Here is a 16,205-nt window from a genome sequence, read left to right on the forward strand (position 1 = left end):
CAGCCAGTTGTGTGATACTGGCCATATCACTTTCCTCATTTATATAATAGAGATGATAATACTACCTCACAGGGTTTTAGTGAGAATTGCATTAACTAATGTGTGTAATGCACCTACTTCAATAAAAAAGGCTATTATTATTATTATTATTATTATTATTATCCAAGGATGCATTTTTTAAAAGTAACCTCGCCTGGCTGGTGGTGCTCAGTGGCTGAGCATGGACCTATGAACTGGGCTCAATCCCGAATAGGGGGTGTGCAAGAGGCAGATGATCAATGATTCTCAGCATTGATGTTTCTACATCTCTCTCCCTCTCCCTTCCTCTCTGAAATCAATAAAAATGTATTTGAAAAGTCACTTCTAAACCACCCATCTACACTGTCTCTATCTATACAGTGAATTCATAAGGCAATTGTCAATTTCAGATGATATTCTACTTGGTCCTCTATGGGTCAGGCCAAGAGACAACCCAAATACCTACTAAACAACAGGAACCAGAAAACATTTTCTGATAAAATGAATAATATAAGCCTCAAGTTTTTTTTTTGCTTAAAGAGTTTTGGTTTCTTTGCTCTCTTTCTCAATTGTAAAAGTAATAGATGAAAAAATTATTAATTAACAATTTTAAACAATATATAAATATACATATGTAACACATATATACAATATATAGAAAATTGAAAAAATAAAGAGAAATTAAAAGAAAGCACTCATATTTCCACAACTCAAGAGGCAATCTAATATTTTGGCATGTTTCTATTTCATTTTTATTAAGTTAAGCTTAAAATTTTATACATAGATAATACATGTTGCATTTTATACTTAACATAATTTGATATCCTGAAGTTTTTCACTTAGTATATTATAAACATTTCATTTAATATATTTCATAAATAATCCCAAAGCATGAATGGTATTCTGTTATATGGGAACATTTAAATTAGCCATTTGCTCTCTGTGGAGGCTTTAGGGCAGGGGTCTTCAAACTATGGCCCGCGGGCCACATGCAGCCCCCAGGGGAGTCTGATCCTGCCCGCCAGGTTTTTTGGGCAGTGAGCGCAGCCAAGGTGTTACAGTAGGAATTAGTAGTTCATATAGTCCGGCCCTCCAGCTCTCTGAGGGACCGTAATCTGGCCCCCACTTTAAAAAGTTTGAGGACCCCTGCTTTAGGGTGTTTCTCATATTCAATTGAAAGTTACATTTTCTTTTCTTTTTCTTTTTTAGTATATTTTTAAATTGATTTTTTACAAAGAGGAAGAGAGAGGGATAGAGAGTCAGAAACATCGATGAGAGAGAATTATCGATCAGCTGTCTCCTGCACACGCCCCACTGGGGATGTGCCCGAAACCAACGTACATGCCCCTGACCGGAATCGAACCCGGGACCCTTCAGTCCACAGGCCTACGCTCTATCCACTGAGCCAAACCAGTTTCGGCTGCAAGTTACATTTTCTGAGTTTCAAAAACATATACATATGTTTATAATATATGTGTGTGTGTGTGTGTGTGTGTATATGTAAGTATGTTTACATATAGTATGAGCTCATAAAAGAATAGAAACATATGTGTATGGGGGTGGATGCCTGTGGGGGTGGGATTGTTGGGCTGGACCAAAAATGTGTACTTTTATTTTACATACTCCTTTACTGTTTAAATCCTTTACAGCAAGCAAAGGTGAGTTTTGTAGTTAATTGCTTAAATTAAACGAATGAAGGAGAAGAGGGAGAAAAGGAAGGGAGGGTGAAGGGTGGAAGTAGGAAAGGGAAAGAAGGGAGGGAAGGAGGGAGAGAGGAGGTAATAAAACCTTGCATCAATTCCATTTGTAAAGGTCCTGGGAGATCAAGAGCCACAGGAAGCATCTAAACAATATGTCCCCCTGCTGAGACTGGTTTGGCTCAATGGATAGAGCGTCGGCTTGGGGACTGAAGGGTCCCGGGTTCGATTCCGGTCAAGGCATGTACCTTGGTTGCGGGCACATCCCCAGTAGGGGGTGTGCAAGAGGCAGCTGATCGATGACTCTCTCATCGATGTTTCTGACTCTCTATCTCTCTCCCTTCCTCTCTGTAAAAAATCAATAAATACATTATTACAAACAATATGTCCCCTTATATCTTTTGTAAAACAAAGAAAAGTACAGACATGTAAATAAGAAAATAGGTATAATTGGAATTTCTCTGAGCAAAAAACAAAGGAAAATAGCAAACTATAAAAGATCCCAACCCAACTTACTGATCGATTTTGGATTCTGTGGTAGTTCCAGCTTTGTCTTTCAATTTGATTGTAATGGACCCTCTTCTTATGTTCTTGTTCCAAGTTATAATATCCACAAAGTAATGATATACTGCAAACGCAGGAGAAAACATGGTAAGAGAGAGATACTTACTAAAGAGAGATGCTGTACTAAAGGGCCAGTTCCTAAAAACCCAACCTCCCCACTAACTGAGTCTCTTTAAATTCCTCTCTAGTTTCTCTGCCAACATCAGGGCAGAATTTTCTGAAACTCCTTTCTATTCCCTTTGGTAAAGATGGCTTGAGTGACAGCAGAACCCAATGGTATCCAGTCGCCATGTTTAGGCATCACAGTTGAAACAGTGCTCCCATCTATTGAACCTATTGCTGAATGACAGGTTCACTTCAATCCCTGCCCATTTTAGAATAAACCAAGCAGGTGGCCATGCAGAGACCTCCACAGATGTCAAGGTCTTCCCCAGCCTGGGCCACATCCACAGCGATTCAGCCTCCCTCTTCACTTCTTCAGTCATGCCATGCCACCTGCACTGCCAAGCTCCCTCTTGGACCTGAGCCTTCCCCTCACTTGGACACTCCTTTGCCACCTTTGCCAACTCATCCATCAGGTTTCAGCTTAATGTCACTTTGTCCAGGAGGCCTTCATTGACCCTCAGATCAAGTCAGGTCTACCTCTTGGAATTCTTATAATGCTCTGGGATTCTCCCAGTATTAATCAGCACACTTTACGGTATTTTTAAAATGCAAGAAAAAATGATAATCAAAATGTGGTAAATGAATGAGTACATTCTATTATAAATATTGCCTGAATAGTGTCTTATGGGGTTACAAAAAAACGATAAAACTAAAATATACTACAACAATAAGTGGGAAGGAATAAAGGGAATATTATTCCTCATTTAATCTCAGCAATAACACCTTATAGACACCCATTAAATTCCTACTCGATAAATGAGAGTGAATGATGTGTTCGGAGAACTCTTCTTCCTCCTCCCTCTTTGTTCACTGTGGTCAAGTATGCTTTGGGAAGATGGGATCCCACTATGGCATTCAAATTTGTTATCTCTTGGTCAGACTTGTAGAGAAGGGAAAAGAGGCTCAGGGAGATGGCCGAACCACAAAGGAGTGAGGTAAGCCCTGGAGTTGCCATTTTATGACCCATTCTTGCTCAAGGGCCTGCTCCATTTGGGCCTGGCAGACACAAAATCCTTGGCTGCGGTATGTGGCTCTAAAGAAAGAGGGAAACCCAGTGATCTGCATCCTCTTTATAAGTGTTGCTCCCAAGAAAAGTGAAAAGGGAGATAAGATTATAAGACATACATCTGCAGGGGGAAATTCCTTACTTGGCAGGCCATCTTATCGATTATCCCATTTAGCTCCCATCTGGAATACCCAATCTCTCAATGACTTTTGAAGGTCATCATAGTTGCTTTAAAGGTGGAGATGATCCACCCGTAGATGTGGCTGACACCTGATTTTTCCTAGAGCCAATCTTAAGTCTCTGGGAGATCAAGCAATTCTCTGGAAGATGTTAGTGATTACAATGGCCAGCCAATGAAGCTAACAGCTTTGTTGATATTTCAATCCTTATTACCCAGAAGATAAATATTCTTATCCCCATTCGATAAGGTCGCACAGTGATGATGTAGTTTCAGGATTCAACCTAGGTCTTTCCAGCTCCAAAGTCCACACTGCACCATGGCTGCATGTACTAAGAAGTAGCTGGGAAGCTGAGACTCAGCCATTCCAAAAATAAAGGGGGTGGGCAAAAGCAGCAACCACGTCCACCACTCACTGCAGAACGGTTTCTCCTCAGCTGTGTCAAAGTATGCTTTAGTCATCGGAGGGTCCTTCTCCGTTAAGTAGTCTTTCCAATTATCAGCATGATAGCCTACAAAACAAGTTGGAAAAGTGTAACGGTAACATGTATTACATAAACGTAAAAGCAGGTGGGGAGGCAGCAAGAACAGCGAGTGTGGCTTCCATCCCCACTGAGGTAATTTCCCTCACGCCTCATGGTGAGGACCCAAAGAGCCACCAGGGCAGTGCCTGCCTAGCACCCACCACACTCTGCTCACTCCCCGATCCGATCCCTAAGAGCTGGGGCATGCAAAAGGGCCCCACCGTGGTTTTCCCTCCTTCCCACTGACATTACATCACCCAGCCTGGTTCTCAGTAGCATAGCTGGAGAAGTGGAGCAGACTAAAAATAGTGCTGATATTTTTCCATAATGCATTCATTGTATAGCTTAAACAGATTCGGAGACCTAGAAGAGCATCACTCCTATAAAGCAATGTGCTTTCTTAAACTGCAATTGAGCCCCTAAACTGCATACAACCTGGGTTTGCCAAGGGACTATGTCATCAAGCAGATGAATGTCCTCCTTCATGCGTGTGATTTCAGGAAGGAGATTGAGTGCCCTCAGTACATCTGTGTGGCCTCGCTCTCTCTCCTCTGTCCCCACTCCTATAGAACTGCCTCTGCTTTCTGACTTGAACTGGGGAGGGACCCAGGCATCAGTATTTTTTTAAACCTCTCTAGGTGATTCGAATGCATAATCAGGGTTGAGAATCCCTTGTCTACAGAATGCCCTGATGTTAACGTGGGTTTTTTCTTTGGGAGCAATTAGAAAATTCCATAACTCTCTGGTTCCAAGGTCCGCATCACCTGAAATGTATTAATCCTTAGCAAATATCCCAGAAACCTCCACGGTATCCATCACCCCATCCCACCCCCGTGCAATGCACACGAGAGTCAGTATGCTATAAGGGCACTTACAGACACAACTTGTTGGAAGGAGTAATTCTGCAAGGCTCATGTGACCGAAGGGATCAAAGAGGTTGTGTGCAAGGAGAGGGCATTCCTTGTCCCCAAGGGAGGAGGCTACATAAGATGATTGTGCCCTGGGTGGGCTTAGAAACTTTTCTGGAACCTTCTTTTTCATGCTAGAATAGAGTGTTCAGAGAGGTTGCACTGCTTCTGGAAGAAATCCTATACATGCTGCTTTTCTAACATTTATTAGAAGACCCCAGAGTACTTTACAGAACAAATTGGCTAGAAAAAGCTGACTATATAAATTTTCCAAGAGCACACAATTTCCAGGCTTATTTTTAGATAGTAAAATGGTGCTGGGATTCCTACCAAAAATTTTCTCTTTGTTAACCAGAAGAAAAGCTGCTTGTTGAACTTACCCAGGAGTGGACAGGACTCCTTTTGTGGTATGCCACAGCTGACACACTTGCCATTCCTGTAATCCCTGTAGGAGTCGCAGGGATATGCAGTGACCGTGCAGTTCTCTCTCAGGGAAGAGAGGTACAGGAACACGGACTTCTGGTGGTCACACTTAAAGTACTGCATTCCTGGGTTGTGAAAAGAATAGTTAAAGAGTAAAGCAGTTGTAACATTTAAAAACAGTATATCACATATGGTATGTACACACACACACACACACACACACACACACACACACGTAAACACAATTTGTCATCTCTCTTATATACCAGGCACTGTACTAACAGCTACAGTATATTCTATTCCATTCAATCCTTATGAAAACCCATAGATCAGAATTCATGCTAACAAATGACAGGAGAAAAGATGACAGGCACGATTGTCCCCATTTTATGTAGCAGGACTTTGAGACTCAGAGAGGTTAAATGACTGGACCAAGGTCACACAGTTATTATGTGGTAGAATCAGGACTCAACCTATGTCCTTCTTTTGTCAGTGAAATGGAGAAGAAAAACTCAATGGTAGTCAGAGATTCCCTAGAGGTTTTTAGCAGAAGACAAGTACACAAGTACATTTAAACTATTCAAGATAGAAGAAGAAGAAGAAGAAGAAGAAGAAGAAGAAGGAGGAGGAGGAGGAGGAGGAGGAGGAGGAGGAGGAGGAGAAGAAGAAGAAGAAGAAGAAGAAGAAGAAGAAGAAGAAGAAGAAGAAGAAGAAGAAGAAGAAGAAGAAGAAGGAGGAGAAGGAGAAGAGGAAGAAGAGGAAGAAGAAGAAGCCGCTGCCGCCGCCGCCGCCGCCGCCACCATGGGGGAAGGAGGAGGGAAATGGTAGAGGAATATCCCCAAGATGGGAAGGAAGAAGAGATAGCTTTGGGAAAGGATGATGGATGACTCCACCCTGGGTCCAGATGAAGTCACTCAGAAAAGAGTAATCAATGGAGATAAGAGGTAAGGATCTGAATGGGAAACCGAACCCCATGAAAAGAGGAGTTATGTCTGTGAGCTTATGGTTTGTAGAGGCACTGAGTGCTGGAGTCAGAACATTTCCTCTTTCTCCAAAGTCCTCTTATGCCCACTTAAAAAGCCAATATTTATTTGTTATTCCTAGATCTCCCACTTGCAAAAACAATGAAGCTAGTAACAATACAGAGGATGTCCTTTATAAGCAGAGCATGTTATCTTTGTCTGCTCATGGATGTAGTTACACTATATCACACAGGACAGGACTGCTTACCATTTATGGTACCATATGGTTGGCCCTATTATGCCATTACATTGGGATCATTTTCAAAAACTAAATTATTCCCATGGGGCCATATATATATATATAGCTACCATTTTGTAATAAGATCATCTTTTTCTAGAATTATTTCCAGGATTGTTTAACTTTCTTTAGCAATAGTGAAATAAATACTTAGAATACTGAGGGATAGGTTTTTCATTTGGTCACACACCACACTTTTATGTTGTCCTCCAATAACCTATTCTTGTGTTGTGAGGTTTTTCCCATTATAAAAGTAATATATGCTCATTTAGAAAATAAAAAATAATGATGTGAAAATCTCATGGAAGTGTAATGTCTAGAGATCACCCTAATAATTGTTTGGAGCATTTAAATTTAGTCTTTTTTTCTATACTTACACCTGTACAAATACACATCCTACATAATAAAAGCTTAATATGCAAATCGACCAAATGGCCGAATGACCAACAGAACAACAGGTCACTATGATGCACAATGACCACCAGGGGGCAGACGCTCAATGCAGAAGCTGTCCCAAGCCCACAGGCCTCAGGCCAGCTAAGGCAGGTGCCAGCAGGGGCCCCCCAATCACCCCACCAGTCTCCCCACAGATCACCCCTGATTACTGGCCAGGTCTAGGGACCCTACCTGTACAAGAACTTCATACACTGGGCCTCTAGTTTTATATAATAAATCTTAATATGCTAAGTTGGCCATTCAACCAAAGTGTAATATGCTAATGATAAGCTAAAGTTACTCAACCACTCACTATGATGTACACTGACCACCAGGGGGCAGACAGTTGACCAGTTGTTATGACATACACTGACCACCAGAGGAACAGATGCTCCAATGTAGGTTAGCTTGCTGCTGGGTCCAGCGATTGGGTACTGAGATGGGCTGGACATGCCCTGGAGCCCTCCCATATCCCTTCCCGGCTGGTCAACCTTTTGCATTCCTCTCTGGCCCCAATTGTGCACTGATGGGATCCCTCAGTCTGGCCTGTGCCTTCTCACAATCTGGGACCCTTGGGGGATGTCAGGGAGCCGATTTCGGCCCAATCCTGCAGGCCAGGCTGAGGCACCCCACTGGTGCACAAATTCATGCACCAGGCCTCTAGTTTAAAAATAAGTTGGGATCAGACTATAGAGTTTTTATCTTTTTCTTTTTAACATCATATTGTAAACATTTTCATTAATCTCTAAAATATGACTTTTAACAATTATATTCCTTTGTGTAGGTGTGCCATATTCATTTAATAATTTTCCTATGTTGGACATTTAGATTTATTCCTTAAAAATTAACTATTATAAACAATGCTGTTATTGAATACCTTTGCACTCTAATTTTTGTCTACATTTTCTATTATTTCTCTAAGAGAGATTTCTAGGTCAAAAACACATCTTTTCAAGAAGGACAGATAATTTGTAACAGCTTTAAATCATTTGGTATGGTTATTCAAATGTATATTTAAGTAATAATTATAATTTAAAACATATTTATACCACTTCTACTTTCTCAGGAATCTTTTTTACTAATAACTACCCCACATAGGATATCAGATTTTTAAAATATGCTTTTTAAAAACCACTATTTTACAAAATATAAAGTATCTGAACTTACCTCCAAATATTGTTTTGGGGCAACCAGGTTGATCCAATCCTCCATTTGGATAGAAGTCTATGTTTCCTAATGACTCCTTGTAGCCCAGTGCTGAAAGAGAACATACTGTGCTTTACACTGCTTTGAACTTTGCACATCTCATAGCTCATTTGCCTGCAGGATATGGGCAAGGGCTGTGTTGTTGTTGTTATTGTTGTTACTATTATTATACCTACTTAAATATTTTGCCCAAAGTTACCTAGCTAGTTAAAGAGCATCATTGCTGCACACAAACACACACATGCACTCTAATAGGAGACTATGAAGATAGTGATGGAATTTATTTCTGATATTTATAATGACATAAGACGGCTTGGTCACTCATTCACTGCAAGGCTGATAAAAAGAACCCCATGAAATGAAGAGCTATGTCTGTAAACTAGTGGTTTGGAGAGGTACTGAATGCTGGAGTCAGATCAACATCTCTCTCTCTCTCTCTCTCTCTCTCTCTCTCTCTCTCTCTCTCTTTTTTTTTTTTTTTTTTTTTTTTTTTTTTTTGTTTATCCTCACCCTCACCCCAGAATATTCTTTCCATTGATTCTTAGAGAAAGTGGGAGGGAGGGAAGGAATGAGGGAGGGAGGAAAACATTGATATGAGAGAGACACATGGATTGGTTGTCTTCCACACACACCCCAATTGGGGTCAGGGATCGAACCTGCAACCCAGGAACCCAGCATTGATGGGAAATCAAACCCTTGATCCTTTGGTGTGTGGGCCAATGCTTCAACCACTAAACAACACCAGCCAGAGCTATACTTTTCTTCTTTATATTTGTCTGAAACTCTCTATTTCCTGAGCCTCTACTTGCATTTGTGTAAATCTTAAATGAATAAGAAACTGGGAAAAATGAACTTTTACTTTGTAGAAAAAAACTCTTTAAAAAATTGGGATCTAGGATGGCAAAGAGATTGGAAACTCTTCCAGAAAACAGGGACCTAAAAAATTATCTATATATATAAAAGCCTAAGCAACCATTAAGACCAGTCAACTGGTCGCTATGATGCACACTAACCAGGGGGTAGATGCTCAATGCAGGAGCTGTCTGCTGGTGGTCAGTGCACTCCCACAGCCAACCTCCTGTGGCCCAGCCAACCTCCTGCTGTTCCTCCCACTGGCTGGCAGGCCACGATCACCAGCCAGGCCAAGGGACCCCATCTGTGCACAAATTCATGCACTGGGCCTTTAGTTGATTTAATAACTGCTTATTCTCTTTAACCTTAAGATCCCAAATAATCAGTAAAACGTATGATTAAAATATTATTTATATATGTATATAAATAATGTTTACATCATTGCAATGATAAAAGTTATTATATATTGAGAACCTGTATGTGTTTGTGGGCATGACATGAGGTGTTTTACACACTTTCTAATTTTACAATGTTTGCAAAGTAGCCATTGGTAAGTTCAGGTGAAGTAACTTACAGATGAAGAGACTGAAGCTCAAAGGACTTCAGGGACAAATATGACCCACTAGAAAGAACAAAATCTGGGATTTGAGTCCATCTCTGCCTACTACAAAGTTTATGCGCTTCAAACGTCACTTTCTCTACAAAAATAAAAGATGAATTGCTCTATTCCACTAAGCATTAAGATGGCAGTGAGGTGCTACCCTTAAGATAATACTCTGCAACTACATGGTAAGAATACAGCTGTTTCACAGAAACATTTTTTCTAAGGCAAACCATTGCTGAATATCACACCAAGAAAGGTGGTCAAGGTTATTTTTTAAGGTGGTTGTATCACAAAAAGGGTGTGCAATTAAATGGTCACTCTGCTCTGTCCTCTCAGCCCTCCCCAAGTTCCTACTCCACCTCTTCTCTCCGAATGCTGGATATAGAGACCCATTCTTAACATTACCCAAACCCCATGACGCGCACCCAATCCCAGATAGGAAATCAGCACCACAAAAGCTAGAAATGTCCAGGAAGGCCTATAGAGAGCTGGTAGTTCAGAATCAATCACTCTGTGTAGAGCTATAAAACACAGGACTATGTGTTTCAGTTTAGGGAAATAATGAGAAAGAACCAACAAAAAACAGGAGATCATGCATGGAGATCCAGTTGTACATCTGGAAACATTTGTCCACAAGCTGTGCAAAGCAGACAGTCCTTGATTGGTCAAGATGACCACTTAAAAATAAGAAGAAACCCAGCCGCCATGGCTCAGTGATTGAGAGTCAACCTATGAACCAGGAGGTCACAGTCCGATTCCTGGTCAGGGCACATGCCCGGGTTGCGGGCTTGATCCACAGTGTGGGGCATGCGGGAGGCAGCCAATCAATGATTCTTTCTCATCACTGATGGTTCTCTCTCTCTCTCCCTCTCCCTTCCTCTGAAACCAATGGGAAAAAAATTTTTTTAAATAAAAATAATAGGAAGAGATGACAAGAAAAGCACCTTCACTCCAGCAAGCGATCCTGGGTGCCTGCATCAAGATCCACAGAAACCTTCCCTTCCGGATTTCTGTGGATTTGGAACTCTGCCCGGTAGGAAAAGGGAACCTGGAGGAAGCTGATCTGCCCCTGCGTGGAAGTCCCCCAGGAGAAGACTCCACGGGAGTCTGGGTGAGGGGGGTCCCTGGCTTGCAAGCATGGGAATGTTACCGTCAATGTCGGAATGGATGATGTCCACGAACTGTGCATCGCTGGGATCTAATCTGTCCTCAGGCGGTTTTCCGTTGAATAAAGGGCCAGCGGGGTCCAGGCCTGGAAAGGAAAACAGAGCTGGTGAGGCAAGCCCCACGCCGTGAGTCACCTGCAGCTTTTGATCCCTCTCCTTGAAGAAGGCTCACAGGTTGCAGGGCACCCCCGAGTGGGCAAGCGCCCACATTCCCATCCTGTTCCGTCAGGCTCCTTTCCACAACCCTCCAGCCTTTTCCCACAGGAGAGGTGGTTCCCCTGGCAGAGTCCCCAGGACGGCATCCAGATTCCACCAGGAGGTATAGCTTGTGCACAGCTCAGCAGCGGAGAGTACACAGACACATGGGGGACAGGGGAACATAAACTGGTTCCTCAGGAAAAAGCACTGGAGGGGGCATATAAAAAGCAAACACTATACTTACCCGTATCTTTATCTCATTTTAAATGATCCAGGAGCTTCCCTAAACCCTTTCTACTTCACAGTTTCAATTTGTATTCACATATACCAGCTCATAAGCTCCACATCACAAGCTTTGAGAGAGCCAGGTAGCTATTATCTTTCTCATTTTGCATATGAATGAACTGAGGTTCAGGGAGTTCAAGTGTCTTAACCAGAGCCATAGAGTCACAATGCAATCGCCTCTCTCGGTGGAACTCTCGGTTTTATGGCACTGGCTCTGGCAGGCGCGTAGGAAAGAGTGAAACTCCCCAGTCAGCACGGTATCAGACCAGGTATCGAGGAGGGAAACAATGTGGGTGTCAGTTCCTACAGAACTGACCCACCCCATAAACACCTGAACTGATTTCTTGCCCTTGGTCAATGTCAGCTGGGCGTTCCTCACCATCATTATGAAACAGCTGTAAAAACAAGACAGCAGCTCCCATGACGCTATACCCACAAAATAAAAACTTTAAACTAAAACAAAACAAAACAAAACAAACACCAGAGGCCCCGCTTACTAGAAGCCTGCAGCGAAGAAAGTTTCAAGAGACTTAGCGAAGATTTTATCTACGAATGTCATGTTAAATGACATCTCCCCATCTCCTGGTGTTTCATATAAAAAATCCAAGTGATAGCATATTTGCCTCAATTTTCCAGGGTCTAGCCTCAAATTCTCCATTTCTACCCTCTTAACACTCTTGATTCCTTAAGGCTTATCTTTTTCTGCTGTGTTTCCTTAGCTCCTTCTCCACCCTCACCCATTTCTTATTTTTCTGTCTGCTCCCAATGAAACTGAAGGAGGAGATGGATGAAAACCCAGGCACCCAGGTCCACAGGATCCTCTCAACAAAAAAAAAGAGAGCTGCTTCTGAAACCGGTTTGGCTCAGTGGATAGAGCATCAGCCTGCAGACTGAAAGGTTCCAGGTTTGATTCCCATCAAGGGCATGTACCTTGGTTGTGGGCACATCCCCAGTAGGGGGTGTGCAAGAAGCAGCTGATCGATGATTCTCTCTCATTGATGTTTCTAACTCTATCCCTCTCTCTTCCTCTCTGTAAAAATCAATAAAATATGTTTTTAAAGAGCGAGAGAGAGAGAGAGAGAGAGAGAGAGAGAGAGAGAGAGAGAGAGAGATATGCATAACCTTACAAAGTGTGTGCTGCAGAAGCTTGCTCTTCCCAGAAGACAGCACCACTTCCGGTGTAAGAAAATGAATAGTGAGAGCCCAGTTTACAGCAGCCTCCAGACTCACAGTTGATAACTCGGCTTGCTATATAAAGTCCAACGTGGCAATTTTAAGAGTCATAAAGGCGCTGTTAATAATTACACAAGGCACAAATGGGACTGTCACAATGAACTTGGACATAATGCTCTCCTTAGTGATAAGCCATAGCAAATGATGAGTTTACAACGTCAGCCAAAAATCACAGGTAAGCTGTACGTGGTGTGGGCAGAGACCACTGGAGTCAGACAGATGTAACGTGGAGCCCCAAAACTAATGCCAACCATCTGTGTGACCTCAGGCAGGTTACATTACCTCGCTGAAACTCAGTTCCTTATCTGTAACGTGGAGGTAGAATTAATAGCTACTTCAGAAGACCTATAAGAGGACTTCTAGATCTGAATTCAGAACATGTTGATATCCTCTGGTGAACATTTTTTTTATTTATTTAAAAAGGATTGAGTATTAAATTTAATGCATTATCAAGTGATGTGGGTACTTGAAATATTTTAAAATCTATTCATGCTCGGCCATCTTGTGTTGAAGAAATTAATGAAAAGTAAATGCAGAAGCTGTGCCTGGACAGGAAAAGCAAAAGGAAGGGCAGAAGGAAGAGAGGGACAGGGAAGAGATGAAGCAGCCATTCTGGCCTAGAAAATCAACAAACAGAACCATCCAATACTTGGCAGGTGAGAGTGCATTGTGTCGTTGGGCGTCAGGCCAGATTCCTACTTCACAATCCAGTGAGCCCACTCAGGCAAGGCAGTGGGAGATGAGTGGAAAAGGGAAATAAATGCTTGACCCCTGAAACTGCTCTCAGGGACGGCTGAGATTGACCCCGGGGCTCAGAGAGGATGAGGAATCAGGAGAATTTGCAGGAGTTAGTGTGGACCAATGGCTGAGTCCACGTCACAGAGCAGGGCCACGTGGGCGGAGAGTGGAAGGAAGGCAGGCTGGGGAAATTTCCATGGTCAGAGGCCAGGTCGCACTGCATTCACATTCAAAGCAGTTGTGGAACAGGTTTGCTGGGAGGCTGAAGGGCGCAACTGAGGGTTAAGTAGATAAGCCAGTGGTGGTCTGGGACTAGTACTGGGGAGTAAATTTTGCTCATTTCTCCCTGAGCTTTGTGTCAGTGATGTCAGGTTGGTAGCGTGAATTCAGGTGGAGTATGTATACCATGGAAATCAGCAAAGGAGCACATGCAAATTCAAGCCATCTGCTCTTTGGACCCAAAAGGAAAAAGGAAATATTTTTTTTTAGGTAAGAACATGTTGTTTTCTAAAACATAGTAACAGTTTTAAAAAGTAAAAAGAGCTTTGCTTCCCTATGAAAGCAGGCAAATAAGAAACGGAGGGCAGCTGAAACCGGTTTGGCTCAGTGGATAGAGCGTCGACCTGCGGATTGAAAATTCCGGTCAAGGGCATGTACCTTGGTTGTGGGCATATCCCCAGTGGGGGGGGTGCAGGAAGCAGCTGGTCGATGATTCTCTCTCATCGATGTTTCTGGCTCTCTATCCCTCTCTCTTCCTCTCTGTAAAAAAATCAATAAAAATATATTTAAAAAAAAAAAAAAAAAGAAAAGAAACGGAGGGCAACCCGGTTCAGAGTAAAAGTAAAAATAATGTGACCTCAAGTACCAACAAATGGTGTGTGTGTGTGTGTGTGTGTGTGTGTGTGTGTGTGTGTGTGAGAGAGAGAGAGAGAGAGAGAGAGAGAGAGAGAGAGAATGAATGAATGAATGAATGAATGAATTACTTGCCCAGGGCTACCTGTCAGCTTAAGCAGCACATTCAGACTTGTGAGCCTAAAAATTTACCTCCTAAACTTTTTTAAGTTGAATCATTTACCTATTCCCTTCTTCCTTATTCTACCTTCCAGATTCCCTATAATTAAAATAGCTATCCCCATGTGAGTATGAATTCTGGGAAAGGTATAAATGGAAGAAGTCTGAAGGAGAAAGCCTCCTCTAGCCCTTCATTTGTAGCCCAGGAAAGTTACTAGCACATTAGACAAGAGAACCCAACACACGTTTGTTTGGGATTTGACCTGTTGTGTTGCTGAGCGTTTTTATTCAGTTCTAGCTTGAAAGCTAATATTCAGAGAGTACACCTAAGCCATCAAAATTCCCATCTCATTTTCCTATGGTGAAACTCCTGTTGTGCCTGGGGACAGAAATTTGTTAGGTATATAGTGCAAGCTATTCTGGATTAAATGAGAGGAAGAAGGATATCTGCTTGAGGCACAGAGATCAAATACCCAAGAGACATAGCTGTTTTTCTAGCCATACGAGACATGGCTGTTTTTCTAGTCACCACCAATCTTTTCCACAATTTGAAAGGTGCTTTGCATATACCTTATTAATTAATAACCTGAGGTCAACATTGGTATGGTTTTCCTTTTGCACAAGAAGACACTAAATAATTGGAAGAAGATCTGGCTTTCAAGCCAATGCCTTGGATTGCCTACATCCTGCTCCCCTAGTGAACACCCTGCCCAAGCTCTGCACCCCATGTCCGTTCCCAGGAAGCCTTACCTGTGATTCTCCCCAGCTTCCCATTGTATGCCTCTCCAACAAACCCAGATATGTGGGCTCCTAGACTCACTCCAATCATGTAAATGTCGTCAAGAGACGCTCCTTTTGCCTGGAATTTCAAGAGATCCGTCATTATAATTTGTGGGGGCCAAGGAGTTGACCACATTTGGCGAACTGTCCTATCTTGATTTCGGAGAAACACATCTAAGCACCTTATATCCATTATCTCACTGAAGTGCCACTACACCCTGGCAAAGTAAATGCTATTCATTTGGTTACACAGATGAGAAAACTGAGGCCTGGAGTAAAAGTGGTCTGCCCATGGCCAGGCAGCGGGGAGGGGGCAGAGTAGCATTCAAAACAGACTGTCCAACTCCAATCCTGTGCCTAAACCTTTGTGTTATGGTGTCTCCATTCATGTTTCTTCTAGAAACCAAGCCAAGACATCTGTAAAACCTTCTCAGTTGGGGAGAAGAGCAACAATACATTTTGATGAATTTTTTTTTACCTTCATGTTTGCTCAGTTAGATAAATTTTCCCTGCAGAGGGAAGGAACGTAGGGTAGGAGTGGGTCACCTGTCATGAGTCCTTTGAATATTTACTTTTCCAGGGCTGTGGCTTAGGTGGGGAACTCTTATAAAACATATGCCGCTGGTAGACACAGTGACTCACTCTAAAAGAGTCCTGATACAAGTCACTTTTTTTTTTTTTTCATAAAAGGGCCAATTCATGAGATCACTAAGTGAAATTTAAGAGTTATTTAATCGCCCTAGCCAGTTTGGCTCAGCGGACTGACCAGCTACAGGTTCGATTTGGGTCAAAGGCACATCCTGGATTGCAGGCTTGATCCCCCTTGGGGGGTGTGCAGGAGGCAGCCAGTCAATGATTCTCTCTCATCATTTATGTTTCTATTTCTCTTCCTCTCCCTTCCTCTCTTAAATCAATATATATATATATATATATATATATATATATATATATATA

At 42.3% G+C, this 16,205-nt stretch overlaps 1 protein-coding gene across 1 annotated transcript in view; it reads right to left on the reverse strand.

Annotated features, from left to right (window-relative positions):
• Positions 1–16,205, reverse strand: part of LIPH (lipase H) — a 37,001-nt gene that overhangs the window by 4,947 nt on the left and 15,849 nt on the right. The window contains exons 3-8 of the mRNA XM_084872548.1: positions 15,222–15,330; positions 10,991–11,092; positions 8,346–8,435; positions 5,441–5,608; positions 4,045–4,140; positions 2,232–2,343 (exon numbers count right to left, since the gene is read on the reverse strand). Coding sequence (XP_084728674.1) covers positions 2,232–2,343; positions 4,045–4,140; positions 5,441–5,608; positions 8,346–8,435; positions 10,991–11,092; positions 15,222–15,330 — 677 coding nt within the window. The remainder of the gene's footprint in view (positions 1–2,231; positions 2,344–4,044; positions 4,141–5,440; positions 5,609–8,345; positions 8,436–10,990; positions 11,093–15,221; positions 15,331–16,205) is intronic.

The sequence above is a fragment of the Pipistrellus hanaki genome, assembly GCF_964339955.1.
Source record: "Pipistrellus hanaki genome assembly, chromosome: 2".
Classification (NCBI taxonomy): domain Eukaryota; kingdom Metazoa; phylum Chordata; class Mammalia; order Chiroptera; family Vespertilionidae; genus Pipistrellus; species Pipistrellus hanaki.